This window comes from Cygnus atratus, chromosome Z (genome assembly GCF_013377495.2).
Source record: "Cygnus atratus isolate AKBS03 ecotype Queensland, Australia chromosome Z, CAtr_DNAZoo_HiC_assembly, whole genome shotgun sequence".
NCBI classification, from domain to species: Eukaryota; Metazoa; Chordata; class Aves; order Anseriformes; family Anatidae; genus Cygnus; species Cygnus atratus.
In genome coordinates this window covers 68,797,951-68,825,311 of record NC_066396.1, presented here as the reverse complement: position 1 = coordinate 68,825,311, position 27,361 = coordinate 68,797,951, and the positions used below count along the sequence as shown (strand labels likewise).

Sequence of the window (27,361 nt, the reverse complement as noted above, 5' to 3'; positions counted from 1 at the left end):
GTTAGGTCCCAGGTTAATTAAGTCACTTTCACACTGGGATGCACTCTAAACCGAGATTGCATAAAATTGTCAGGTTGTTACTGGCTTGAATAGTTTCCAACTCTACAGAAAACACCAACAGTCCTAATGGATAAAAATCTTCTACTACAGCCACTAGTTAACTTAAACCGTTAGTGCATAAAACAGAACCGAGGCACCACACATACTCTGTCAAGGCACTTTTGCCTTTGGCTTTCCACAGTGTAGCACAGATCACTGGGGATGATCTCCGTAGCCAGGAACTACACTCCAGTTCTGCACTTGGGAAAAATAGGCCCGTTCAGCTCCGCAAGTCTCCTCTTCCTCACTGAAAAAGAAGAGGAAGAGGAGTCAGTCGCGGCAGGGGGAGGGCGGGGATGGCAGGTGTGGCTTACCCGCTGTGAGAAAGATCTTGGAGACATAATTTCTGCCAGGAGAGAAAGAGAATAGCGTGAGCTGCTGAGTTCCAGCTTTAAGCAGCAGGTACAGCCCTAGAGAGTTTAAAGTGAAGGAAAGTAAGCTGAGGTTTCTGTCCCTTTGTTATGGCCAAAAGCTACTTTGAACCTTACCTGCCTTACTCCAAGTGTATTTCATGCAGTTGTCTTTGTAATCTGATGTTGGCTAAAGCACCTCTGCTAGAAGGCATCTGACACTGACCGATGTGAAGACAGCAGGAGATAGACGCCACAGGTTTTTTTTTTCTGCTAGTTTTTCCTAGTCACCCTCTCAAATTAAAAAACACACCATTTTTTTACTTATACCTTGTGCCTCCAGCCATTCGATCGTGGTTAACGTGGTCAAAGCAGCTTTGTATCTACTCTTAAAGTTGATTTGCAACTGACAGCTGCATCTATGACTTTTCAAGATGTGTGTAAGGAAAAAAAAAAGCGTAAAGAGGATGCAGAAGTTAGCTCATGGGGATGAATGTAAATGCCGTCACAGCTGGCTCAGACAGGGCATCTCAGAGAACAGAAGCTACAGGACCAAGACCAAGCTCTGGCAGCGTCAGGTGATGGTAGGCAAGAGCGCTGGAGTGCAGCAGAGAGCTATTGCTGACAGGGAGGAAAATAAAAGTTTTCTATACTTATACGTTGTCCAGGTGCAGAGCTGAGAAGCTATTGCCAGAGACCATGACACCGATGAATGCGAGCTGCAAACAAGAACCAAATCAGACACAAATGCAGATCTTAATGGTCAAAGAGACAAAACGTACAACTGCTGCATGGGAGGCAAAGCTGTACACTCCTTCCTTTCAACGCAGGAAAAATTAAAACATTAGCTCCAGATCTTTTAGTTGAATACTGTGTACTCACGCTCATTAAAAACCTTGCTCTACAAGACAGAAAATAGTAATCCTTTCCTGGAGCAGCTCTCTAGTGACCAGAAATGCAGCAGCAGGCAGAATAAATAACCCAGTGAACTGTAATAAGTATTCTGTGTGGTTAGTGAAGAACTGGCACGTAGCTCTACGCTTGGCCATGTTTCATAACAGCATAGTACTGTCTGAAGCAAGACTGCCTTTTTATTAAAACAAATACATATATTTATCATCTGTTTGACAGCCACTTAAAGCTATTTCTCTATGGTTTTTAAACCCAAAGTTGATTCATGAAGGAGTGAAGGACCCTGTATGGGGTGAACCTCCCGCGGATTAATACAGGTTTCCAGCTTTTCACCATTCCTTGCCAACTGGCATTTATATCTTAGGTCTCTCCTCAGACCCTGCCTGCTGACTGCTCCTTCCTGGAGGTGCCTCAGCAGCGCTGGTGGCCGGAGGTCCCTGGGAGAGGGCTTTCCCCAGCACCAGGGCAGGGCAGCCACTCGCTTTGTCCCTTGGCGCTGGGCTAACTTCTAGGGAAGTGTTTGTCCCAGCATGCAAACAATTGGTCTGCAAACTTCTGCTCATTTCTCCCCGTCACGTTGTCTGTGGCTGCTCAGAAGTGTTTGGAGGTCATGTTTATAGCCACCCTGCTTACCCAAGCAGTGCCGGTACTTCCAATATTGCTCCTTTGGACAGGTTTCCAGTGCTCTACAGCACCTTGAAGCCAAGCAGTGGAAAGCCTCTGCCACGTTCATTAGCTGAAACAGCACTTTACAGGCTTGCCCACGTTTTCCTTCACAAGCGGTTCTGATCACTTCATTGAGAGTATAAATATAACTCCAAGCCATGTGGCTTCCCACCTCTCCCTAGAAAACTTCCAGTTTGCTTTACTGAGGGGGATGGGCCAAGCCCCACTGCCTTCAAAGTTCAACTCTCCTATTTTTCATCTCCTTGTTAAAGTGGAAATGAAACTGGAGGAAGACGAGCAGTTGGCAGGAATCACAAGTGCTGTCAGCTCGCAACCTGTGTGCCATATCACGCACGTTATTGCCGAAGCACATTAACAGCTCTCACACCTTCCCATCAAGACCCTCCGTTATGGCCAGAAACACTTTCTTCTGGGTGTTTGGGCTCCACAGTGTCTCCGGGTTTGGAGCACAACTGGCCCCACCAGGCCCTTCAAGAGCTGGTATCTGACTCCAGCACACCCACCACAGCCTTCAAGCTTTTAAGCTTTTTTTTAACAAGGTTCTGTCCTTCTGCCAGGGATTGCCCGCAGGCAGCCACGGGGCCTGCAGCCTGCCCCACTCACCGAGGTCGTTGTTGTTCATCATGGCATTGGACGCACGGAGCCGGGGACCTTGCTGGGTGAAATGGTACCCAAACTTCAGCAGGGTGGTGTTTTTTTCCAGCATGTTTGCGATTTCCATTTCCACGTTGTTGCCCAAGGGCTGGCTCTGTGGAAAGAGAAAACAGAGAAGCATGTGAGTGCAGGCGTCCTCCTGTTGCTGCTGTCAATTCAGCGACAGCCCTCAGTCCCTCAGCTGCCACCAGCTGGCCCAGGGATGGACCAGCTTCTGCTTCTACCTTGCTATGTGGGGGGCACTCGAGTCTTTTAAAGCTTAATTGTTGTAGGCAGCTTGCCCTCATCTCTGTCGCCCCTTGCTTGGAAATACAGCGAGTCTCACAGTCGCTGCCACGCTGGTTAGGTCAGAGGGCGATTCAGAATGAGCAGGTATCTGCTCATCTCACCCTCTCCTCTCCTTCTGGATCTGCTGGTCCACCCAGCTGGAATGCCTGCTGGCCTGTTCCTGGTACGTCCCAGTGGCTCCAACTCTTCCAGCACACACCTCACACAAGTTCTCTTCCTCACAGACTGTTTCTTGAAGAAACTTGCAGTGAAGAGGAGCCCAGAGAACACCATTTTGACCTCACAGTCACCTGCCCCAGAGCTCCTAATAGCTCATCTGCTTTACTTCCACCCCCTGGTTTGGTTTCTGGAGAAGCCAAACTTGCCAAGGCATCTGTACCACTGCACACTCCACAGCCCTCCTGCCGTGTCATCTGTTCCTTCCCTGCACTGCAGGAAAAATTTAATTTTTACTAAGTAACCATTGTTATTTAAGCCCATGGCCACCTTAAGTCACCCTCCACCTTGTCCAGCCACTTGACCTCCAGCAAACAGGACATTTTCACCTGACCACAGCTCCTGACCATCTATGCTCTACTTTACCTGGTTGTCAATTCGAAGCTCCACCAGGGCTGTGTTACCCTGGAGCGATTCAACGAGAGCCAGGATGCCGGCCCCAGAGATGAAGTTTGACTCCACGTTCAGGCTCTTCAGCGTGTTGTTGACCTTCAGCATTTCTGCCAGCGCCTGTGGGTAGAGGTGGACAGGAATAGCTGGCATGAGACATGCGGGGCCAGAGCACCCCGGAACCCCTCTGCTCTGGGGGATACCTGGAGGACCTGGTGGCAAAGGGGATTCCCTCCTATTCCTGGGGCATTCTTGCACCTGAGTGTGCTGGAGGGCACAGCAGCGCCTCGTACAGATAAATGTTTAACACCACCCCAAAAGGTGACAGTCCACACCTGCGGCTGCCCTGTGACAGCCCTTCTCTTTGTCCCTCTTTTAAAGCCAGCGTGGTGGTGGCAGGGGGTCAGCCCTGCCTCCTCCCTGCACTGCTCCTGCATGGAGCTGCAGTGCTTCCCATCGCAGAAGTCAGGGAGAAGCCTCTGTCTGGAACACAGACAGGTTCCCTGCGTCCAAGGCTTCCTCCACAACCATATCACCACAGGTCTTGCCCACCCACTCTTCTTCTGGAAGAATCTTGCGGGCAAATATCAGACCTACTGGGACTAAAGGACTGTGTTCTGGAATAAACAACTGAAACCTCCACCCCTGAAAAGGGAAGCAAAGGAATTGAGGTCTGCTTCTGGCTTTCATTACTGCTTGGGACTGAAACACCTGCACGAAAACCTGAGGTGCAGAATATGCCCAGTGACGAAGCAGCAAGTGCGTGAGTCCAAAAATACCTTGCCTAAGAACAAGCCCTGTCACAACGTTATCACAAGTAGCTGACACTGTGTGGCATCATACTTACGAAAGCAACAGGATCGTTGCTCCTCGTTCCAACTATGCTGAACTTCTTCACATAGGTGTTAGTCTTCAGTGCTTCAGCACAGGCTTTTAAAGCTGGTATGGGAATATTCTGTGAAAAGAAATGCAGAAAACCAGAGTTAGGTCATCATCCGTATGAAGGATATGCAATACATTTAAATAGTATTTCAAAATTATTATTGAGATCAACATCAAACACACTGAAGTAATTTAGAAAGGGGCTGATGAATGTTTTTTCAAGGTCTCTAGCTATAATTGACATATCCTGAGGACTGTGGCGATGTCGTCATCCTGTTTCCCACTCTGCTGATAGCTCACTGCCTTAATTTCAAGATGCAACATCTCTGATGTTTAATGTAATTACCTAGAAACTCAGCTACTTGAGAACATAGGCTCATGGGGGTGTGTGTAGCCAGGATCCATGAGCCAACAAAGCACTGCTCCTGTGCTTTTAAGTATAGATGACAGCACTGAGCAACAGCCATGTAATGTTATGGAAAATTTCCACCTATCCAGAAAGACCTGAAATGATCTCCCTGTAGAACAAACCACAGTCACTTCTGACTATAATAAAGCAACGTAAAACAATGTAACTGTTGCTATAAAATAATATATTTCTGGCTAACATTTGCCATGCTAGGTCCCAGCCCAGAAAATAAATCTATGCTGCTTATTCTGAGTTCAGCAAAATGGGTTATTTTTTGCTTATTGAACATTTTAGATACTGTTGTCAGATGCAAGCATTTTCATCTGCAAGATCACATGGCTGGTGTCAAACAAATAAAAGTAAAGACCTTTACATTACAGAAAGGTGCAGGTGGCATTGCACAGGTGTTTTTAACATGTACATGCTGTTAATGTTCCTGCCATATGAATGCATCATCATCCAGCAAACCCCACGGGCTGGGGGTCCTCAAGTCAGGGGACAGACAGCAGCTGTATTTTTCAGTACATGTATGTGCCCAGAGGCCACGTAAAAAGTGGTGCCATGTCCTGGTTTGCTTTCTACAAGAAGAAAAGGAGCCCCAAAGAAGGGATGGGTGGGAGGTGGATTGGGTTACATACAAGAAGGGAGGTTTCTTCATATTTGCTTGGCAAGTGTCAAGATTAAGAAGCCATTTTCCTTCCCACCATTTTACCTTACATAAACATCCCCTCCAACATATGTGGCTGACTAAACCACTAAAACAACTCGGAACACTTCAAACCAGACAGGCTGGAGGTGGTTTTCTGCACCTGCCCTCAACACAACATAGCTCCTCCAGGCAGCTGACAGCACTCTCCTGCCACCAACTCCACATCATTATCCCACAGCAGGCAGCAATCCCTCCTGCCCAAAAGGTGGGAAGTGCTGGAGCTTCTTGTCTGGCTACATGCAGTGGTATGGCATTACCCTGCACAGCGAAGCAGGCTTGGGCTCTGCCCTCTGTTTGGTGCTGTTGGTGAGAGAGGAGAGCAGGAAGGAGCACATACCATAATATTGTTAAAGTTGACTTCCTCGAGGTCAGGATCATTGTTCTGTATTCGTTTCAGAGTTTCTTCCACGTCCGTCGAGTTTGGCTCCTCATCAGGAACTGGCTTGTACTGCGTGGGTTTAATCACGCCTGCAAGTGAAAAGCAAGATGGGCAAAAACAGAAGCAGAGTAGCAGCACATCCTCCTTAGGTGTGTTGTCCCCCTTCCAGGAGCAGCACTGGGAGGGAGGTATGATCTGAGAGGCAGATAGAGACGAAAGACTGCACAAGCACTTGCCAGACCTACCCACACCCATGTGTGTCCTGAAATGCTGCCTGGCACTGGGGGCAACCAGCACAGGGCAGCTTGTGCCTGCTGCCACGTGCTGTCAGGGACCAGAGCCGGTGGCAGGCATGCCACCCATGCAGGGACACTCCCTGGGCTGTGCTCCTCCTGGGCGGGGACAGGGCTGGGGGCACTGGTGGGCACAGGGCAAGGATGCACCAGAGCCTGCGCCAGCAATCACAGACTGCTCTAACAGTCCAGATTTTGAGGTGGTCCCACACAATTTCCTTGTCTCTACATTGGAGAGACGCGGATTTGATGGACAGACTGTTCAGCGGGTAAGGAACTGGCTGGATGGCTGCATCCAAAGAGTTGCAGTCAATGGCTCAGTGTCCAAGTGGGGATCAGGGATGATCTGGTGCAGCAGCTTCCTCAGCCAAGCAAGCTCTTGGAGCACAGGACAGCACCACCATTCCTCTGAGTGGTTCCTGTCCTCTCTTCTCAGGTTTCATTTGGAAAGACTGACAGAAGAAATGTTTTCACCTCCTTTAGAAAGTGATGTGCTTCACTTTTGACATGAAGAAATGATTTTGGTAGGAAAGACTGTCCAGGAGACACCTTTTCTGCTCAGAGTGGATTAACGTTTCCAGCTGATCTCCCTAGGTGAGGTGTGAGTTGTCTCTGGGAGGAATCGCCTTCACCCAGACAGCTCCCCTAGGAAGGGGCAACGTCCCAGAAAAGCCAGTTCCCCAGTGAACACCAGGAGATGGCAGACTGCAGAGAAAGCGTCTCCCTGGCAGGCACCAGCCCAGGGCTGGACAGCTGTAGCAATTGCATGCCAGCCAAGGAAGGGGTCTTTGCTCACACACGAGTGTGGCAGGGGTGGAAAGAGTCCAGTGAAAGTAAAAACCCAGCCCTCAGCCTAAAAATAATTCCCACTTTGCCTCTGTGTCCAAGCTGGCAGGGAAAGGCTGCAGCCTGCGAAGCGCTCTGGATCACTCACTGTTAAGCCCTTCTTTGTTCACGATAGTGCTGCTCCCCAGCGCCTCGTAGTACTGCTGGTTACTCATCAAGGTGTGCATGCCAAGGATGGCTACAGATGAAAGAAAAGGAGAAAAGCCTCGAGTTATTGCGGGCTTCACAGCCAGGAGAAGAGACTCGTGCCTGTGCTGCCCAGGATGGGGTCAGCAGCACACTGCGTTTTTCTGTACAAGCTAAAAACAACGCACAAAGGTGGGACCACCCCCCAGCTGTCACAGACACACAACAGGGCTCGAATGCACCCTTATTCATGCCAGTACAGCTTGACTCAGAGAAGGGGAATGTTGCTGCATGGACAGCAAACAAACAGCCAAGGCTCCCCAAGAGCAGCCTCAACTCAGCGTCATGTGAAAATACAGTGGGGAAGATAAAACTGAAAAAAAGTCATCACTGGGATTTAATCTCAGGGCCCAGTCCAGCAGGAGCCTGCACATCCTCATCACCCCGCTCACCTGGGCATGTGCCACGCTCTGTAATACCCCAGGTTTTGAGATGGCTGTGTCACGCACACAGATCCAAAACAACCCCTCCGACAGCTACACACGGGTGACTGCCACACGAAGCACAGCAGCGCAGTCTGTCCTAGCCCAGCAACAAGCAGGGGTGCTCTGAGTCAGTCTTTGTACTTCTTAACATGTGGAAGTGAGAACCTAAAGCTCTGTTGGCTTGGCTGAAATGCAGGAAGTGATGGTATGGACACAGTTCAAAGACTGTAGGAACCCAAACGCCAAACTTCTGACAATTTGTGCATCTCAGACTCAGGACTGCAAAACCAATATGCAGATGCACACAGAAACATGCCCGCGGGGAGCTGCTGACATTCTTGCCAGCTGCTGAAGAGCAGGGGGAAGCCAATGGCTTAGAAACAGCTGGGCAAAGATAGATACTGTTTATAAATACTCCTTTCACTCACAGAAATTTTATCTTTGGAAATAAATGTTTTGAATTGTGTGTTTTTTTTTTTTTAAATAACTATATGACTTTCTGCAGAAAAATGCAGACGTGGACACTTGTCATATACAGGCACATAGGAACAAATATTGACCTCAGGACAGGCACAGTGATCAAAACAAATGAAAGACCAATCTCTGCCTAAAATTCAAGCCTGCAACCACCAATGCAGTTCATTTCCCCTTGAGCCACTCCTGGGATGTGTGGTTGGCACCTGTCAGCCACCATTTGCTCAGTGCTTCAGCCAAGAAGGGCTGCAGGAGCAGAAGGCTCTCCCCGGCACCCTTCACGTGAGGCACATGTGTTGTGGTGAGAGCCCACCATGACTCCCAGCTCTGGGCTGCAAGGGCAGGGGTGGTGGCAGCAAATGGTGGCAGCAGCCACTGCCGTGCTCTTCCCCCGCTGCACGTCCCCAGCTGGATGTCACATAGCCAAGCAGCTTCAAGTCTGTTTGTCTCCGTTTTCTCTGCCACAGACTTGAATTTTCAGGAGTGCCAGGCTGCTAGGAAAAGCAATTTGCAGGCTCAGCACTTTGGACACCCCGCCCCACATGCAGCTTAGTGCAACAACAAAAACCCTCGACCAGCCAGGACCGTAAACACCTGGACTGCAAGCAGAGAAGGATTTACTATTACAGCCATGTGGTTTTGCCCTTCTGCTCTCTTTCTGAGATAGAGTTTATGTTGCCTCCCCCAGTGGACCAAAGGCACAGAAACCGTCCCAGGACTTTTTGGGAGCCACCCACAAGAACTATCCTACTGGGCTTGCCAAGGAAGGGAGCCAATGTGCCATGGCTGACAGTGAGCCCTGTGAAAGAGGCAGGATCTGTTTCACAGTCTTGGCAAACTTGGAAAAGCAACACTGTCAATACTGAGCTTTCAGCACAGCTTGTATCACATCAGCTCTCGAGTGTGTTCTCCCCAGACCTGCAGAACAAAGTGCCCTCAGCAGCATTTCCCTGTGAAAGTAATTGCTGCACAGGTCTGGAGCTTAGAAAGATGTATTTTAGAGAGAAGTGCTTTACAGGATATTAGAAGCACAGTAAAATAGCAAAAACAAGAAATGCAATGCTCAGCCAGGGTAAGTGCATTGGAAACCCTAGTGCAGAAATGCATTTCTGAGCCTGAAGATGGTATTACTGCATGGAAGATGCCTGCTTGGTGTGGTTATCCTACAGGCTATCTTGCAGCAGGGAGGACACTGCTGTGGAGTATGGACATCAGAAGGAGACAGAACCAGAGGGAGAAGCCAACAGGAGTGAATTCCCCATCGAGAGCTAGACCAGAGGACATGTGAGCCTGGCAAAGCAACCAAGAGGTGTTCATACACTCCTTTGGTTGAGGCATTTCCTGTCTCAGCCACAGAGCTATGTCCATGCTGCCGGCTTTGGCAAGATACCGACACTGTCTTCTCTAAAGCAGCACAGCAAGGAGGTTTGCAGGGGGTCTCCTCCACTCAGACACCACGGCCTGAAAAGCAGCAATGGGGCAGTGCTTGAATTTAACCTAAATAGAGGCTTGAACCCCCTCAGAGCAGGGACCATGTCAGCACTTCTTGGTTTGCATGGGGCTTGGCTGCTCCAGTGAATGGCACACCACGCTTTGAAAGACCCCAGCCTGACAGCTCCATTAATAGGCAGAACAAGAAATTCAGATTTCACTGGGTCTGTTTGATTGTTTCCTAGAGGTTTGACTTAAAGGGAGCTGTGTTCCCCAAGGAGATGAGCTGCAGTTTGCTAGGTTCAGTGGCAGAGAAAAGAGAAATAAACAGCCCATGGATAAATCCTGCTTCTCCCTCTTCAGCTCTGGTCCATACTCCTGACTGAATCACACAGGGGTGCTGGGCTGCAAGTAACTCTAAATATATGTTTCCTTTCTTACGAAGAAACAAATCCTGTCAAAACCAACGGCATTCGCATAAACAGCAAAGAGCTCAATAGCTCACGTCCCACAAAAGAGCAAAGATAAATCAGCAGCTAAATAACTCAAACACCGAGTCACGTGTAGCTGTTTTACCAGCAATGTCACAGAGCTCTGCATCAGAGGCATTAGCGAGGGCTTCCTCCAGCTCCGGCTCCAGAGTCACGCTTTCCAGAACAGGATCCATCGGCTTCTCCTTGGGGATCCAAGCTTTCCCTGTAAATGCAAAGTGAGGTCACGCTCAGCACAGCCGCAGCACCCGTCCCACCACCGCAGAGCAGGGCTGTGCTGCCCATGACAACGCGTTTCTGTGGGGTGGGATTCACAGGGTGGAAAGGGCAGGGGGGCACGAGGACCTAGATGAAAGATCAGAGCAGGTAAAGAACCCCTTCCCACTAGTAGGTCTGCATCCTACTGCAATGTGACAGGGGGCAATGTGCCAGACACCTCCAGCTGCGGAGCAGGATGCTTTTGTCAGTGTGGTGGTACCTGCAACAGCCTCGTGGCACTTTCATACAGAACTATTTTCCAATGCTTGGTGCTCTGAAAGCACAGCCTGATACAGAAGGACTTCACTTCTTTGAAGGCTGCATCACAGAAATGTAAAAGGAATGCAGTTTGCCAACATTTGGGTGGACCAAGGGAGGCCAGAGGCCTGGATCCAGTGCTGTGCAGGGCCAGTCCTGTCTCTGAGACCTCTCCAAGTGCACAGCGGCACAGTAATGAAACGAGGGTGGTGGAGGAGGTGGTGGAGGAGGTCTGGCAGCAGGCAGGGACAGCACTCAGTCATCAAGTGTGCACGTGGGCAGCAGAGACACAAGGAGAAGCAGGCTCGGGGCAGCTGGTCTGGCTCAACAGGGCTGCAGAGGGCACCTGGGCAGGGGGAGAGGCGCAGAGGGCACTCGAGAGGGTTGCCTCCCTGCTCTGCCTCCTGGGACACTGACATGCCAAGGACCAGGCCTTTTTACCAGCTGAAGGTGCAAACCAGTGGATTTGCTCCCCCTGTTGGTATCCCCTTTCCTGTCCTTCCCTGGGGGAACCCAACAGCTCTCTGCTGTCCCGCACAGGAGCCTGGTTCGGGTCCACATGCCTGAGGGCAGTGGCAGGCATGTCACCCACCGAACCACCCTGCTGCCACCCCGCCATGAGCGGAGCAGGGACAGGCGGGAAGCAGCGCTCCCCTCTGCAACCCTTGGGCTTCCGAAGGTGGACACAAGCTGGGCAGGGTCACCTCCACCACGGCTGGCCAGGAGAAGGCTGTGAGGAGACACCAGCAGCGGGGCAGGCAGCATCCTGCAGCAGCCCCCTCCCCTGAGACAGCCCCGCATTGCCGAAGGGAGATAGCGAGCGCAGGGCCCGGCATACCAGCTGGGGCTATTTTCGTCCCCTCTCTGAAACCAGAGTCAGCAACACCGGAGGAGAGAAACAACAATCCAGCCGCTCGGGGCTGTGCAGACGCAGAGGCAGCTAAATTTAGCCCCAAGGAAGAAGCAACTGCGCGGTGGGCTCTCCCGGAGAGAGATGGAGGCGGCTATAAACGGCGCCGGGTGAAAACTGCTCATCTCCTCCCAGAGGGGCCACAGCTGCTCTGCAAAAACAGGCAGCGTGCAATTTAAAATGTATATATATATAATATTTTATATAAAAATATATTATATATACATACATATGTATATTATGTATATATTATATAATATAATAAAAAAGTAATTTACCGTCCCTGGCTGACACTCGATACAAACCGTGTCTTCACTCAGCAGCCTGTTACAGGTGAAACGATGTTTAACATGTCTGAGATTGCATCGGGTTGAAGTATAATTAATTCAGCACGGAAGCTGAAAACCCAAAATGCCTCTGGCTTAGCGCTGCCTCCTGCTGCCGTGCTAGCCAGGCTGGTGACCACAGCTGGGCTCAGGCACGCTTGAAGCTGCTAAATCTTCCTGATGGGGCTCAGTGACATCTTTTCATTTGCATCTTTCAAGGAGAACTCATTTTTTTGTCAAACCGATTTAAAACAAGCTCTCCCCCAGCAAGGCACAAGGATCATTAAGAAGGGGCAGGAAGCTTTGAGAAAGGCAGCACCGGGGGCCTTGCAACACTGACATGCCCACGTGCTCGCACCACGGTGCGAGGGATGACCATACCTCTCTTTTTGCCTGTGAAAGGAACCAAGTCTTCTCTGTCTTTAACATCCTTTGCCTGCTGTTCCAGGTGGGCCATGAGTTCTTCCCTTTTGAATGGGCCGGTTGGTGGCTTTTGCGTCTGATCCCTCTGTCTGAGCCCCGCCGGCAGCAATGCGTTCTGGGCACAGGGGGAGAAACACAGGTCACCTCTGCAGGCCAGGCCTCCATCCCTCACACACTCACCCCCTATCCACTTCTCTTGCACCGCCTTTCTTCCACATTGTTGGACAATTTTTTTCTCAAAACCTGTCTCCATCCAGCCCTAATGGCTCCCATCTCAGCTAAGACATGATGCTCCTTCCCTCCTCCAGCATGAGATTTCAAACACCAGCTCCATGGCAAGATCTCCATGCTGCCAAGTGGATGCTTCTCTACAACAGCAGCTCCATCCCTTTCTCTGGGGGCTCTCAACCATCCCCTCCTGCTCTTCCTAGCCTCCTCCCACATGCTCACCATCTTTGATACCTCCTAAGCTCAGCAGATCTCCTCCCTATGCGCCTGTCCATGTGCCAGCTGACCCCACTCGAGGTGGAGGCTGTGTATACTGGTCCCATGAACATCAGCCTGGAAAAATCCCCACGTCTTTCCAGCAGAGAGTCGTGGTGGTCCCTGCTGCTGGCCATGACCCACCACACATCTGCGGGCAGGGCCTCGCAGAGAAGGCCAGGCCAGAACGGCAGCGGTGCCTGCAGCTCCCCAGCCCCAGAGCCCCAGCCCTTTTTCAAGCTGTCTCCTCGTTACTCAGCCACGTCAGCTGCCGCAGGAAGTTGCTTTGTGCCTGACACATACGGCACGTAAGCACCTGCTTATATTTAAATATAGAACAGCCTTAATGCAATAAGTAAGTCTATTCCCAGATCTGACACTAAGCATGTTCTTTGCTGGACAGAAGGCAACATTTATTTTTTTAAGACACCCAAGGTGATTTTCAACAAGATGCTGATTTTTTTGTGCCCACCTCAGTAATTCACTTTAATTTAAATCTGTTCCAGTGAAAAGCCTGGGAAGAATGATTACTAATAGCAAGTATTTAGCCACAGCCAACCTTGGTAGGCAACTCAGCAGAACACCACCTAATGCACCAGCCAGGAGGCGTAAGGAACAGCTTTCTTCCTCGGGCTTCATGCTGTGCAAGGTGAGAATGCAGCTTGGGTACCCAAGCCACACCTGCATGGATGGGCATTCACCATTATTTTACCTTTCCACACCTTTCACAGAACCCTGTCCATTTCCACATCTCCTGGGCCACATGTAACCAGCCTACCGGCACACACACATAATCCTGGGAGGTAGCCTGCCACCTCTTAATTACTCTTCTGTGTTGATGCTGCAATTAAAAGCACTGATGATGCAATCTACACTGCCCATCACTTCCCCTCGAAACATTAACCGCACGTTGCAGGAACAATTTCTCACTTGGCAGTGCCCAGCCTCATCATCTAACGCTGCTGTAACCCAAAGGCCTGCCAGTTGGCTCTGCGCAGCCCCTGCCCCTGCCACAGGACAGCCTTGCCTACAAAAGGTTTTCACTGTTTGGCATCAGCAGGCCCAGTGTCTGCATTTGTGCTGCTCCAGATGATGTTGGGAGGCTAGAAAGCAAATAGCCCAGTTTGCAGAACTCTGGGGTTTGCTTTTCTGACTACAGGGAGGAAAATACTGGCCATTCGGAGTTTGCTATGAAAAAAACCACCCAGCCCACAAAACCCAAAACACTGCCTGAATGTGGCCTGATGAGAAGTAGTGATCCATTCCCACAGGTTCCTAAATATAAAGGCAGCTCTTCCTAAAATATAAGGGTGTCAGAACAGTGTAAGAAGCCCAAGCATAGGCTAAGACCCTGCTGTGAAAAGCAGTGTACAACAACAAAACTATCAGCATGTTTTACTCCAAAAGCCTGGCAATTTAATTACTGGGCCAGAGACCAGTACAGTGCTGGTCACACCACAGCATGCACACTGGGCACAGGCAGGGAGACACTGCAAAAACAAAGCCCCACATAGAGCCTGTGCCCACGGTGCAGGAGCACAACTGCTCCTGCCCAGCTGGGGCCAGCCTCTCCCATTCCTGCACTGAGTACAGGCTCTGCAAAGGATCCCACCGAGGTACTGGTTACTAACACAGCACATTTGCCCACAACTGTGTGGGATTTACCACCTACCAAACCTCATTTAAAAATGACTTACATCAGGATCCAGCTCTTCCAGTTCATTCTCCAGCTTCCTGAGCTCCTCCTCCGTCAGGGCACCAAGAATCTTGTCTTCATCCAGGTCTCGGTATTTCTCTAGCTCCTTTCTGTAAGACATCTTAGAGCAGTCCTGTGAATCTCACTCTTATGCCGAAACAGGACCTGAAATGAAAACACAGAGCATAGCAGTGAATGCATGAAACATGACCCCGCAGCCCTGCTGGTGGGGGAACGCTGGCTATCACAGAGTTGCACAAGATTTATGCTCAAAGCGTGGCTCGCTCTGAAGCCAGGTCAGATTGCTCAGGGCCCCCCTGCCCACTTCCAGATGCACGTAACGACCCAGGGCCACCACAGCAGCATGACATCGGGAGCACCTCGCCCCACCACAGACTCGCAGAGCAGCACCAAGGATGTTTCAGCATGGGGCTCTGGCTAGGGACACCTGGCTCCAACCAATGCTGGGTGTTAACAAAATGTCCCAGGCATTCCTCTCTTTGGGGGGCAATAAACCGCAGATGGTAAAGCCTGCAGCTCACCCACCCTTACGAGCACCACCTTGCACGTGGCACTGCCGGCAGAGCTGTGGCCAGGCGGGAGAGAGGAAATGCAGCATCACTGAGTCCCTCTGAGCCCTGCAAATCTCCACAAGGCTGCAGACCTCAGCGCTCCTTCCTGCAGGGCTAGTGCCGTGAAGCCACGAGTTGATCAGGAAGCATTACCTGCTCCTGCTCATGCACTTAAGCGTGCTGCTAGCAGCCCACCCTCAGGGAACAGCACGTGTCAGTAAGCAGCTGACCTGGGTGCTACAGCACACCTAAGCACACCCTGTGAGAAGAGAAGTGGCAGTAACGTGCTCATGAACCGCTCTGGACCAGACCCCAGACCTGTGACTTTTGTGGGAAAGCCAGCGACAGACGTGCTGCTGCAGCCAGCGTGCTCGTGGCATGCAGCAGGGCTAGCTGTGCAGCACCATGGCACACTTCAGCGTGTCCAGCTCCCGATTTTTACCAGAAAGGTTCCTTCTGTTCCACAGTCCCGTATTGACGCTTTCTGGCTCACTTCTTGCAGAGGATATTCAACTCTAATTTATTTAAAGCAAGTTTCCCTTAGAAGGGAGGTTTTTCCACACGACTTGTAAGGCAGCTGCGGCTCCAGATAGGAAAATTATCTTTAGCCTGCCCACGAAAGGGCACATTAACGCGTAGCGGCTCGACAGCGAGCCCTTAAATTTAGAGCCGTCATCTGCTGGGAGGCTCGGCCTCCCCTGGCGCGCCCGCCCGCCTGCCGTTCCCACATTCCTGCCACTCGCCACCTGGGCGCGATGCCTCGCTTATCAGGAGCCGTGAGAGGCAGAGCTGGGAGGCGGAGAGGTCCCGGGGACCTCAACCTGGAGGCACACAGACCATGAGGAGCTGTGTTCGTGCACCTCCATCTCTGTCCCCATCGCGGGGAGAGATGTCCCGCAGGCACGGACCTGGCCGTGAGGGACGGAGGCCGTGGCAGCGGGAGGCGAGCAGGCCGGGAGCCCGCAGGCCGCACGATGGATGCTCCTCCACACACTTCTGGGCATTTGAGAAAGAATTAACCCGGTTCACCACAGGTCTGTTCCTCCAGGCCTGTTCTCAGTGCCTTCCCAAGACTACAGCTTTGATCTCTTGTTACTTTTAATTAAACCTTCCGATAAACTTCATTCAGGCAGTGAAGGAGGTGTCACAACAAAACACATGCACAATACGCAGAAGTCGAATAGGGCTGACCCCATCACAACTTTAAGCAGATGTTCCTCAAAAAATAAATCAGAATTTGTATGGACCACCACCACGACAAGACGTTAGGTCTCAGGGTCCGAAGAAGACATCCAAAACATTGGAAGAGCGCCCAGGACCTTGTCCCTGTTGGGCCAGAAGGGCACAGAAGGGGGTAGGCATGACAAGTTTGGAGGCAGAGACCCTTGCCAGGAGCAGCAGAGGCACTGCTGGTGGGAGGGACCTGCGGGACCACCCCTCAAGGCCCTGAGGACCCCAGCAGAAAGGAAGGATGAGAAGGCAGGCTGCAGCAGAAGCAGGGACTGTACACGGAGGGCTCAGCGCATCCTAAGCCACTGGTTTTAAGCAGCACGAGAGGCAGGAGTTAATCTTGTGAGGGACAGCTTGGCTTGAGAACAGTTCCCATGTGACTCAAGCTGGATTTTGATTTATGATTTTTTTTAATGCATGGCTAAGTGTTAACCTGAAACAAAGTTTGGAGCTATTATTCTTACAGCACAAAAATAACAAACCAATGTCACCCAACACCTCTGTCGCTGCTACAATTTCTTGTTCTTTGGCTTTCGACATAACTTAGAAGATAAATATCAGGGTTGGTTTTTAGGTGGGTTCTTTTTTGAAAAACTACTACCTTGAGTGCCCACCTACAAACTCAAGAGAAGTGTTTTCAGTGCCTGCCCTTAGCCCCCAGTCAGTCACCCAGGTGCAAACCCTAGATGCATGCCGTGCAGATGAGAGGAGCAAATTAGCTCCAGCTGTCTTCCAAAATAAAGACTGCATTCTTGCACATCCTCTCAGTCCTCTGACAAACCTTAAAGCCAACTTAAACAAAATCTCTTACAGGACTCAAGCCCCAACTTCTTGTCAAGCAGTGCAGCCATGCAAATGGCCAGCTGTGGAGCCAGCCTGGACACCTCCTGCAGCTGATGGACGGGGAACAAGGGGAGAGCTGGGGTGTCTGTGGGAACAAGTGGGGCACCAGAAGCACTGAGAGAAGGAGCCGCTCCCTGTGGCAGAGCTGGGGCAGTCACAGCAGGAACATAGCGAGGACGGACATCAGTCCACCAGAAAGTGAGTCTTCTGCTGGTTCTGCAGCTCGTGGGACAACTTGCTGAGCCCTGGTGACAAGGGCTGCAAGCGCAGGTGTGCTGGCACAGGAATGGCAGGGGACATGCCCATGTTGCTGCTGGAGCCAGCAGGCTCACGGGGGGGGCGGTTATTCCCTCCACTAAGCACCAGGGGGGCTGCATCTGGACACCGTGTCTTGTGTCTTACCATACCTGCATATAAAGACAGGCCCTGCCAGACAGCCCGGGGCAAAGCAGGGTGAACAGGTGGGTAGCAAGGGCACCTCCGCATGTCCCTGACCTCATCCCACTGCTGGGGAGCAAGCCCTGGGGCAACGCCCTGTGCGGGCACTGCTCCTAAGCCTGAGGCAGGCTGACGCCTAGCAAACTCAGGAGCAAGATGACTACTGTTCCAGCAGCAGTAAGCACTTGGGGGAAGCTGTGTGACATGTTCAAAGGAAAAATTTAACAGAAGTAGGACCTTCACATGACCGTTCAAGGGCTAACAGAGTGAAGATGCCACCTCTGGCTCTGAGAGCAGCAAAACCAGACACTGCTGGAGCGGGGCACTGCTCTGGGGGCACATGGCTGCAGACTTGTTTCTTTGCCCTTCCAAGTGGTTGCTGCCAACCGGGGAACCCTGAGGTGGACAAACTTCAGTCTGACCTACGACAGCACTTGCGGTGTGCTTACCCCGTTCACCACGACCGAGCAGGAGAAAAACTCCTGCCGGGCGGCGGGGGTCTCCACCTCCAGGGGCTCCTGGATGTGCCCGTACAAGGAGGAGAGCTCTGCTGCGAGCCGGGTCGGACCCCAGCATGGCCTTGCCACGGTGTCCTGGGCAAAAACCACCCGGCAGCTCAGCGAGGGCCAGGCAGCGACACCCAGCCATGCCTAAGGGCAGGGAGGAAGAGAGCCCTGACGGCAGACGGAGACGGCGAAAGACGGCGCCCAGGGGCTGCCAGGGGGCACCGGCGGAGGCTCCTCCACCCGCTGCGAGAGGCACCCGTGGCAGGTGCCGGCGCCCCAGGCGAGGGGGACAGGCTCGAACCCCCCCGGCTTCTCCTCCACGGCCCCGTCCCGTCCCCCCCGTGCCGTGCCGTGCCGTGCCCGCCGCCCCGCTTACCACAGCCGCCGCCGAGCCGAGCCGAGCCGAGCCGGGGGGGGCGGGGGTCCGGCCCGGCACAGCACGGCACGGCCCGGCCCGGCCGTCACTCAGCGGGGCGGGGAGGGGAGAGGCCCCCGGCCGCCCTCCCCTTCCCCAGCGCCATGGCAACTCCCCTCGGAGCCGCCTTCCCCTCGCCTCCCTTCCCTAGGGACGCCCCCGGCTGAGTGGCGCGGCGCGGCCCGGCCCGGCTCGGCATGGCCCGGGGGACGGGGCCCAGCCCCGGGCCGCCTGTGGGGCAGGCCCCGCCGAGGCGGGCAGGGCCGCAGGGCAGAGGCTCGGGGACTGTGGGGGCTCGGGGGGCCCCGGTTCGGGCAGCCCCCACAGACGGCACGCCGCTTTGCGGGGCACCGAGCTTCATCGGGAGCCCCTTGGGGGCTTCACGCACAGAGACTTCTTTCACAAGGACAGAAAGTGAAGAGAAAAAAATTATAACATCTAAAGCAATAGGTGCACAGTGCAGCTGCTCACCACCTGCTGGACGATGTCCAGCCAGACCCCAAGCAGTGCCCCCCCACCCATTTTTATTGTCCCACATGACGCCCCATGGCACGGGACATCCCTGTGGTCCATTTGGGCCAGCTGTCCTGGCTGCGTCCCGTCCAGCTCCTGGTGCACCCCCAGCCTCCTCGGTGGTGGGGCAGTGTGCGAAACTGAGAAGTCCTTGGCTCTGTGTGAGCACTGCTCTGCAACAACTAAAACATCAGTGTGTTATCAGCATTGTTCTCGCCCTAAATCCAAAACACAGCACCATACCAGCTCCAAGGAAGAAAAATCCCAGCCCAAACCAGGACACCTGCTCACAACAGCCAGTCTGAAAAACAGCACAACAGACATAATACAGAACGAAACTTTCAGGCATTGCAGAGGTCTGAAGTGAGTTTTTCTCATTGCATGGTTCCTCATCACTTTTCTTGTCTAACACACTCAGTACATGAGAATCCCTGCTCTCAAATGCTTGCCTGATGCGTGGCATCTGTGAGAACACAGGATAAGTGTGGTGGAAAGCTGGAGACAGAAAATCTTTGCAACAAACAAGAAGCCTCCAGGAATTAGGAAAGGATAGTACAGCAGAGGGAACCTCAGAGACAGGAACTCATTTGCAGAGAGGGAGCACTTCAGGATGGCAAAAGGGTTTTATTCCCTGCCTCTCTGTCAAAAAAAGAAAAGTTCCTGGGAATGATCTGGAGTGGCCACAGGGGGAGGCAATGATAGAAGAGGTAGTGATGGAGCCCATGACCTGCTGAAGCAACTGCGTGCAGTGAAAGTAATAAAGCATACTGCCTTCTCCCTCACAGGATTTGACTCTGCTGGGAGCACCCTTTTTTCACACCTTCCTTCAGCCTGGAGGAAGGGGCAGCCGCAGGCAGCTGGCATCTTCTGAACCTCCCAAGTCACCATGCCAGCACAATGCTTGAGCTGAGTGCCTGAATCCAGCTCTCTAGGCAAGAAAACACATTCCAAGTGCTCCAGGCCTTGTCACCTTTAAAAACAGGTGGGGTGGAATGAGCAGAAAAGAGGTGGTTTGAAAATGCTCATTGTTCAAAGTCGTGGGAAAGTAAGAGATCTGCTTTGCGTTTTAATTATGACAGTTTCATCTGTTTTCCCTAGGTAACAAACACTCCTTTTCCACACAGTCGCCTCCATAGTCTGAGGGCTCATGCCCCATTTCCAAGTGCTTTGTCAATGCCCCCCTCCCTAGCAAGGGATCCCAGCTGCCTGGCTTCCCCGCCCTCTAATTCCAGGCTACTGGCCCCGTTATCCCAGCTCCAGAGCAGCCAGGTAACAATGTGCTCGCTTGGATGACAGCTGAAACCTTTTCACTTATCTTGTAGCTCACCCATGTTGGTTCTTGACTTATGAGATCTGCCTCTTCCCCCTCCTGCAGTCACGATGCCCCTGCTGCAGAGCAGCCTGCCTCATCCTCTTCTTCCTCCTGCCCCCTCCCAGGAGAAGCTTCTATCCTTACTGAACAAATTGACTCCTGTTTCTACTGTTTTTTCATGCTATAGGGGCAACTGATACCATTAAGGCTTGGCTCCCTGATTCGGCCACAGTCCAGAGACCTTCCGTTCCCCTTGAGGGTGCTATTGCTTCATGGGCATAGTGCAGCAATCTGTAATTCTCTGGCACTGCCAGGGTAGGGGCATATTTCTTCCAAACATTCCACCAGTTTATTTTCTTAGGAGTCCTCACTTGTTCAGGGGTGAAGTCCAAAGGCGATAACTGTGACAGATACCTGCCCATATCCTCCCTTACATCTCACCACCCATAACCATCCTGCCTAGGTGCAGATCTCTGACTGATATTCTAAGATATTCTTAACCTTAGGAGGGAAAACAAACAAACAAAACCAAAAAAAACAAACCACATTTTGGAGACACAGAGATAGGAACATGCTGGTTGAACATCCCACAGATGTTCAAAATACTTAAGTTACTGCAACTGGCCAGGAGCTGGAGGAGGAGGGGAGGGTATCATTCATTGTCTCCTCCATGGGTTGGCTCCCAGAGAAAAGGTGAAATGTGTAATTGTTAACAGTTTACAAGAGATGGTTCCCAAAGTACGAGGGAGATAGCAATACTGAGCACAAATAACAGATTACACTCATAGCAGTGCTTTTATCATATAATAAGTGAGTGTCACACAGTACAGCAAGCTAACAAAACCCAAATCAACCTTTTACAAGCTCCCAGAGGCGATAAGCAGTGAAACCGGGAGCGTATACAGCAAGAAAGGGGTTACATAAAACAACGTTATGAGCAAATAAATCAGCATTACAACCAGCAACTATTAAACAAATATAATAATTATAATATATTATAAACAATTCTGTTCTCTCTGTCACACTTTAGTCACACTTACCGATACCTCAACCCTTCGAGCCCCACATTGGATGCAAACAGACTGCTGTGGTTTAACCCCAGCAGCTCGCCCCCCAGCACCCCCCCCCCCCCCCCAGTGCAGTGGGATGTGGAAGAAAATTGAGAAAGGTAGAAGTGCAAGAACTTGGAGGTCGAGACAAGGAGAGTTTAGCATGAAAGAAAGAAAAGACCAAAGAAAAGGAAAGAAGTAAAAAGAAGTGCTGCACTATGAAATGGCTCACCACTCACTGACTGATCTCCATCCACTCCCAAAGCAGCCGCAGCCCGCTCAGCAGCAGCCCCCCGTTTTATTGTCCCACATGACGCCACACGGTACAGGACATCCCTTTGGCCAGTTTGGGTCACCTGTCCTGATTCTGTCCCCTCCCAGCTCCTGGTGCACCCCCAGCCCCCTTGCTGGCAGAGCAGCGTGAGAAACTGAGAAGGCCTTGGCTCTCTGCAAGCACTGCTCTGCGACAACTAAAACATCGGTGTGTTATCAGCATTGTTCTCACCCTAAATCCAAAACACAGCACCATACCAACTCCAAGGAAGAAAAATAACTTTATCCCAGTCAGAACCAGGACATTATTATATGCAAAAACTAGTTCACCACATGGAAAGCAGTGCTCCTGGGTTTGATCAGTTAGAAAGCACTTGTTTCAGCAGGTACCTGTTCTCTATCCCACGGCACAACACAAAGCAGCACAAGTGAAGGCTCCAGTGCAAAGGCAATGAGACTGAATGAATATTCTCCTTGCTTCTTGTCTGGGCTTTTTAAACTCTGGAGCAGCCAGCTATAACCAAGGAGACAGCGAAGCATACCCTAGGAGGATCAGACAAGAAGCTCAAAAAGCATCTTACATCTCCTGAGCATCTGCCAGGCTGCTTCCCCTGCTACTGCAAGTGTAAATCCCAGGTCTGCTCCACTCCGTCGATTTGCAGGTGTGCATCTACTACTGGCCAACAACACATCAGCAAGCCTCACAGTGTGCAGTGTGCACAGCAAGCCTACACAGTGGGCACAGTGTACACTCACAAGTGTACAGCCTGGGTATTTTTCAAACAACCAGACGAACTTCACTACAGCTCCAGGAAAATACCCTGTGCCATTAAACTTTTCCATCAACATTTGCAAGCTTGCAGATGTAGGTGTCATATGCTCACAGACACACAAGAAAGCTCTCCCACTCTTCAGAAGCTCAGGAAAGTGCTTTTCTCATCCTAATGACCCATACCATCCAGATTTTTTGGCTCAGCAGCAGTCCTACATAGAAAAACACTCTTTTGCACAAATGTTTATGCTACAGCAGTTAAAGATCACATTGATTCTTTCACCTACATTCTTCGCCTCTGCAGCTGAGGAAGGAGAAACTATAACAAATCCTGGAAGAATGATTAATAAAAAGCAGCTGAAAGCTCTTGTAAGCCTGATAGTGACCTTGCTAAAACTGCAATCAGAAGCTGTATATGCCAGGTTAGACACAATGTAGCATGCAAAAAAAAAAAAGAAATAATCACTGGAATTCTTAACAGGTCAGACACAATGGCAACCCAGAGAGGCAGACGATACTGTCCTTTTGCATTTGTCTTTGGGTGCTGGGCTCAACAGTTTCTGGCTTTCTTTGTAGTACAATGTCACCCTCTGCTTCCAACCCCAGTGGTCACTTACTGCAAGGAACTCCTGAAAGGAACCAAGACAGTTAATGAAGAAACAGCTGGCTGTTAAGATGAGTCTGCCTCACATAATTTTAGCTGAGACATTGCGTTATGTTTCACCTTGAGTCAGGGCACCTGTGCTGATGCCAGAGACAGCGTAATGGGTGGGTGAGACTACCCTGCTGGTTCTGAGGACAGGAAGGAGCGGTGGACTACTGAATGCTCTCAGGCATAACACAACTTCCATCTCATCAAGTACACTTGAGAATCTCCCCTCTGCACACTTAACTATGGACAGGACCATGTTAACTAGCAATTTGTGTTAAAGTAGCAGTTTGCTAGTTTATCACCGCCTGCTCTGCTCACAAGGGCTCTGCTACACCCTACACCGTCCAGGCAGAGAAGGACTGAGACCTGTTTTAAAAGCACTTAGCACTGTTAGCTCGCATTTGCACCCCCCTAGAGAAAGTCTGTCTTACATACTTGAACAGCTTGTTCAGTCAGAATATCTGCAAGCATTTTCTCCCATCTTGCTGTTACACATGCACCGCATGTTTCTGAGCCATACTTCCCTTTCTGCCCATTTTCCCTTACCCATGCAGGCAGCAGGCTATCAACTATAATAATGTCTACACCACCTCTAAATTTTCCAAGGTCCTTACAATCTAAAAGGAGGCAAAAATACTGTGTTCAGAGCACTGATCTGTGTGCTTACGGGACGTTGTTTGCTCCTGCCTCGTGGGAAACACAGTTGTTTAAAGTTTCTCAGAAGCAAATAAGAAAGCAAATTATCAGAAAAGGAGGGAAAAGAATGCCTTGAATTTAGCAAGCGGAGGAAATGGGGTAGAATTCAGAAAAGCAGTATCATTCCTAACAAACAGCAACCAGACTAGTAAGCACAGGGAAGTCCATACCCTTCTGTGAAAGTTAAGCCCTATAATCGCAGACAAACCTCCCTGCCCCAAACAAGGCATTTTCAACTATTCAATTCTTAGAAGGTTAAGGAAATGGGAAAAACCCATCAAAAATGCATACCTCAGTCATTAAATTCAAAAACATTGAGGACTGCTTCCTTGTTTCCCAAGCAATAAAAGTTCTAGCTGAAAAAAAGGGGAATAGTATCCAGTAATGCTTAGAAGTACCGACTAATAGTTATGAGATATGCCTCCCCCCTAGTCAGGGAAAGATCACAAGAACAAGTCACCATTGTTTTATTGATAAATAACTTTCTTTAGTATTTTCACCCAAACTCTAGCATTTCAGTGGTAAACAAAGTGCAATTTTTCATAAAGTCAACCTGAAGTCAATATAACCCAAACTTGTTAAACAAATCTTTTTAACTGAACACACATTTTTCAAGTTTATACCTTCATGTCATCAAGGCAATGTAAGAAGTTACATTTCGCTTCAAAGCCTGTTAATTTATTTTATTGCTAAAGAATCTGAGCCGCTACATTTCAGAAGTGGTGATTAATCAGCTTTTGAAAGTTCCGCAAGACTTTGAGACACAAAGTCATGAATCCATGTGTCAGTATCTGGAAGAGACGTGTCCACTAAATAAGTCACTATTTTTCGATCCCAAGAGTTAGTGCTTTCATTAATTGCCTGTATCTGCGCCACCAAGGGTTTCTTCTCTACTCGATTCCGAAACATTATTGATGCCTCTTCTGACCATTGCTGGCTTTTCACTCCTAGGACAAATGTAAAACAGAAGAGTATGTCATTTACAGACTAGACCAATTTGAGTGATCACACTTATATAGAACTGAGTGGTTTAAAACCTTGAGAAAACAGATATTCAAGTACCAGTGAAGGCAGCTTAACTCTAGGAAAAAACACACAAGCTCACTCATCTCCCACACAAACAAGAGACTAGAACATTTGTTTTTTTCTTACAGTCTAAATCTATGGATAGCCTCACAAAAGTGAAAGGCAAACACACTGACTCAGTGAGTTTTTCCAAGTATAGTAGCTGTGATGTATGACCAAGCCATGTTACTTAGACAAGAAGGAAACTAAAGATCTTTTCAGAAGAAACTAGTGATTTGTATTCTGCCTGAGGATGCTGAAGCAGTAGCCTTGATTTAAATTTTCTTCATCTCAGAAGAGCATTAGCAACTAAAAAAAATCTGCCAAGCCTTCAAATCCCAAGCTAGATCTGCAGAGAGGAGAAGTAAATAGAAATGACTCCTAAATGTCTCACGACTCCTGCTATTTTTTGGGATCAGCGTCCCGCAAAGGTGGGCTTGCTCAGGGATATGATGCTAGAATCCAAACATGATTTGGTTATGGCTGTGAATCACCAAGGAAGAAGCAGCTCCTGCAAACCAGGAATTTAGTCTCCCCAGACCACTGCTGGTGTACAGCATCTAGTCACAAAGGACTCAAAATGTTGTGCATGAATTCCCAAGCAGCAAGTTACAGATAAAGGAAACAAAACAGAGAAGTGACAACATTGCTTCTACTATTATCAGCAGCTTGCTGCTAATAGGACAGGACACCAGAGATAAGTAAATCCTAACAGGTTACAGAAGGAAAGCCAGGTTGGGAAGCAAATAGAATTGAACAAGAAAATAGACCAGAATCTGACAGGCAACAGATGAGAAAAAGAGGGAAGAAAAAAAGTGGAAGAATAGGAAGAAGATAGTTACCCATCATCTGGGCCCAGCTGGCCTGCTTTGACTATACGTGACAGCTCAGAAGCCAGCTTAGCTAGCTACTCAGGATTCTGTGAAGCAGGAAGAATTGATGACTTGCAGGCTCTCTTGGCAAGATCCTGTACTACCCCAGTACACAGACAGAGCTAGAAATCAGCTTCATTTCAGCACTGACCTCCTAGGACCCCAGCCTAGTTGGAACACATCCAACCTGAACTGTTTAAAGCAGTCCCCAAGGTCACACTTGAGGCTATGCAGGAAGGCAGATCCACAGAAAGCAACCACCAACAGAGCACCAACTGGTCTGTCACTTCAAGCAAGCCCATTCTGTAACTGAAGTCTAAGCTAATGTTTACCAAACAGAGGTAGAAAGTAGCAGGTGAGTAAGAAGAGATATAAATCTGAAAGCAATGCCAAAATGAAATAAATCAGAACAGGAAGGAAAATACATTAAAGAGGGAACAAGTTTTAACTTTCTGATTTTGTTAGATGTATGCACACTCTATGCCCTCACAGAATCACAGAATTGTAGGGGTTGGAAGGGACCTCAAGAGATCATCGGGTCCAACCCCCCTGCCAAAGCAGGCTCCCTAGAGCAGGTTGCCCAGGTAGGCATCCTCCATTAAATTAACCTTACTTAAGTTCGATGAAAGCCCCCACCCTCCCCATGGCGTTTGTTTGTGAAAACTAATGTATTTCAGGCAACTTTGGGTTCCAAACGTGCACTAGAAAACAGTAAATTACAATATGGACAAGGTATGAAAGAAGAACATCTCCAGAAACTCAGCATATTGTCCCTAACTTTATGTAGACTATAATAATCAGAACATAAGTTCTTATCAACAGATATATTGTAACTTTCACACTTCATAATAGGTTATGTATAAAGATCCAAAAAACATTTGGGTTTGATTTCCCTGTGTCCTTTGCATATTAGTCACCACACACATTAAATGGTAAATATTTATGATGACAAAAAGCAGCTGCTGTTAAAATTTAAGCAACCTTCGGTTGTATACATGCTAAAAGTGCTCCATTAAATAGGTATGAAAACTGAACCATCATCACCCATGTAAAGAAGAAAAGAAGATCCACTTTGATGGCATAAACACGCATGCATTGAGCAGGTTTTTGCAAGCAGGTACATGTTTACTCTAGAAAAAAAGTCACTAGCATTCAGCTTTGTCCCCTTTACATTTACAGACATTTGGTATCCTCACTGATGTAAGACTTTAAATAAAAAGAAGAGTAAATGATTATCACCTACCTGCAAGCTGAGCTCTTATAGCTTGGAAAGGTAGTTTTCTGAATTTATCCAGGAGTGGCTGTACCTTCTCTATGCTGACAAGCTCATGTTTACCATAGTCCAGCTCGTATACTGACAAAAACCCATTTCTAAGAATTCCTTTTATTATCACCCTGTACCAACTGAAAAGAGGGAGAACAAGAATAAACACAATTTATATTCATACACTGTCAAGGCACCAGAAAAGCAATACATGACTGAAAGATTTTAACCAACGTGTCTCAAGCTTCCCAGATCTGGTATTATTTGAATAAAGTCCTTCTGACTACTATCTGGAAACATGACGAGACTGCAACCTCATTTACTCCCTTAATCTCCCAGCTATCACCAGACATCTGCCACCTTGCTAACAATGCAGACAACAAAGCATTTCCCCAAAAAACTGCAACAAGGCCA

General features: G+C 49.6%; 2 protein-coding genes across 9 annotated transcripts in view; both read right to left on the bottom strand.

Annotated features, from left to right (window-relative positions):
• Nucleotides 1–47: 47 nt before the first annotated feature.
• TMOD1 (tropomodulin 1) lies at nt 48–18,531 on the bottom strand. Of its 3 annotated transcripts, none has more exons than XM_035563007.2 (11): nt 18,441–18,531; nt 14,477–14,640; nt 12,255–12,411; nt 10,207–10,326; nt 7,203–7,292; nt 5,934–6,064; nt 4,444–4,551; nt 3,573–3,716; nt 2,652–2,796; nt 1,103–1,168; nt 48–346 (listed from the first exon to the last, which is right to left on the bottom strand). In XM_035563007.2, the coding sequence occupies exons 2-10, from the start codon at nt 14,594–14,596 to the stop codon at nt 1,134–1,136; spliced, it is 1,050 nt and encodes a 349-aa protein (XP_035418900.1). In that variant the 5' UTR covers nt 14,597–14,640; nt 18,441–18,531; the 3' UTR covers nt 48–346; nt 1,103–1,133. The 3 variants fall into 3 exon arrangements, with proteins under 3 accessions (XP_035418900.1, XP_035418901.1, XP_050572439.1); XM_035563008.2 differs by having other exon boundaries at nt 1,109–1,168; XM_050716482.1 differs by lacking the exon at nt 7,203–7,292.
• Nucleotides 18,532–24,198: 5,667 nt separating this feature from the next.
• The window catches only part of TDRD7 (tudor domain containing 7), a 46,356-nt gene continuing 43,193 nt past the window's right edge, over nt 24,199–27,361 (bottom strand). For all 6 annotated transcript variants that reach the window (XM_035562970.2, XM_035562971.2, XM_050716247.1 and 3 more), the window contains 2 exons: nt 26,927–27,087; nt 24,199–24,693 (listed from right to left, as the gene is read on the bottom strand). In XM_035562970.2, coding sequence (XP_035418863.1) covers nt 24,473–24,693; nt 26,927–27,087 — 382 coding nt within the window. In that variant the 3' untranslated portion in view covers nt 24,199–24,472. The remainder of the gene's footprint in view (nt 24,694–26,926; nt 27,088–27,361) is intronic.

Excerpts from the sequence above, each read along its gene's own strand:
- TMOD1 (XM_035563007.2), bottom strand. The coding sequence starts at position 14,596 with ATGTCTTACAGAAAGGAGCTAGAGAAATACCGAGACCTGGATGAAGAC. Across the intron at positions 12,412-14,476 it reads TGGAAGAGCTGGATCCTGAT|AACGCATTGCTGCCGGCGGG; the intron begins GTAAGTCATTTT and ends CCCTGTGCCCAG. Across the intron at positions 6,065-7,202 it reads GAACAAAGAAGGGCTTAACA|GCGTGATTAAACCCACGCAG; the intron begins GTGAGTGATCCA and ends TTTCACTTGCAG.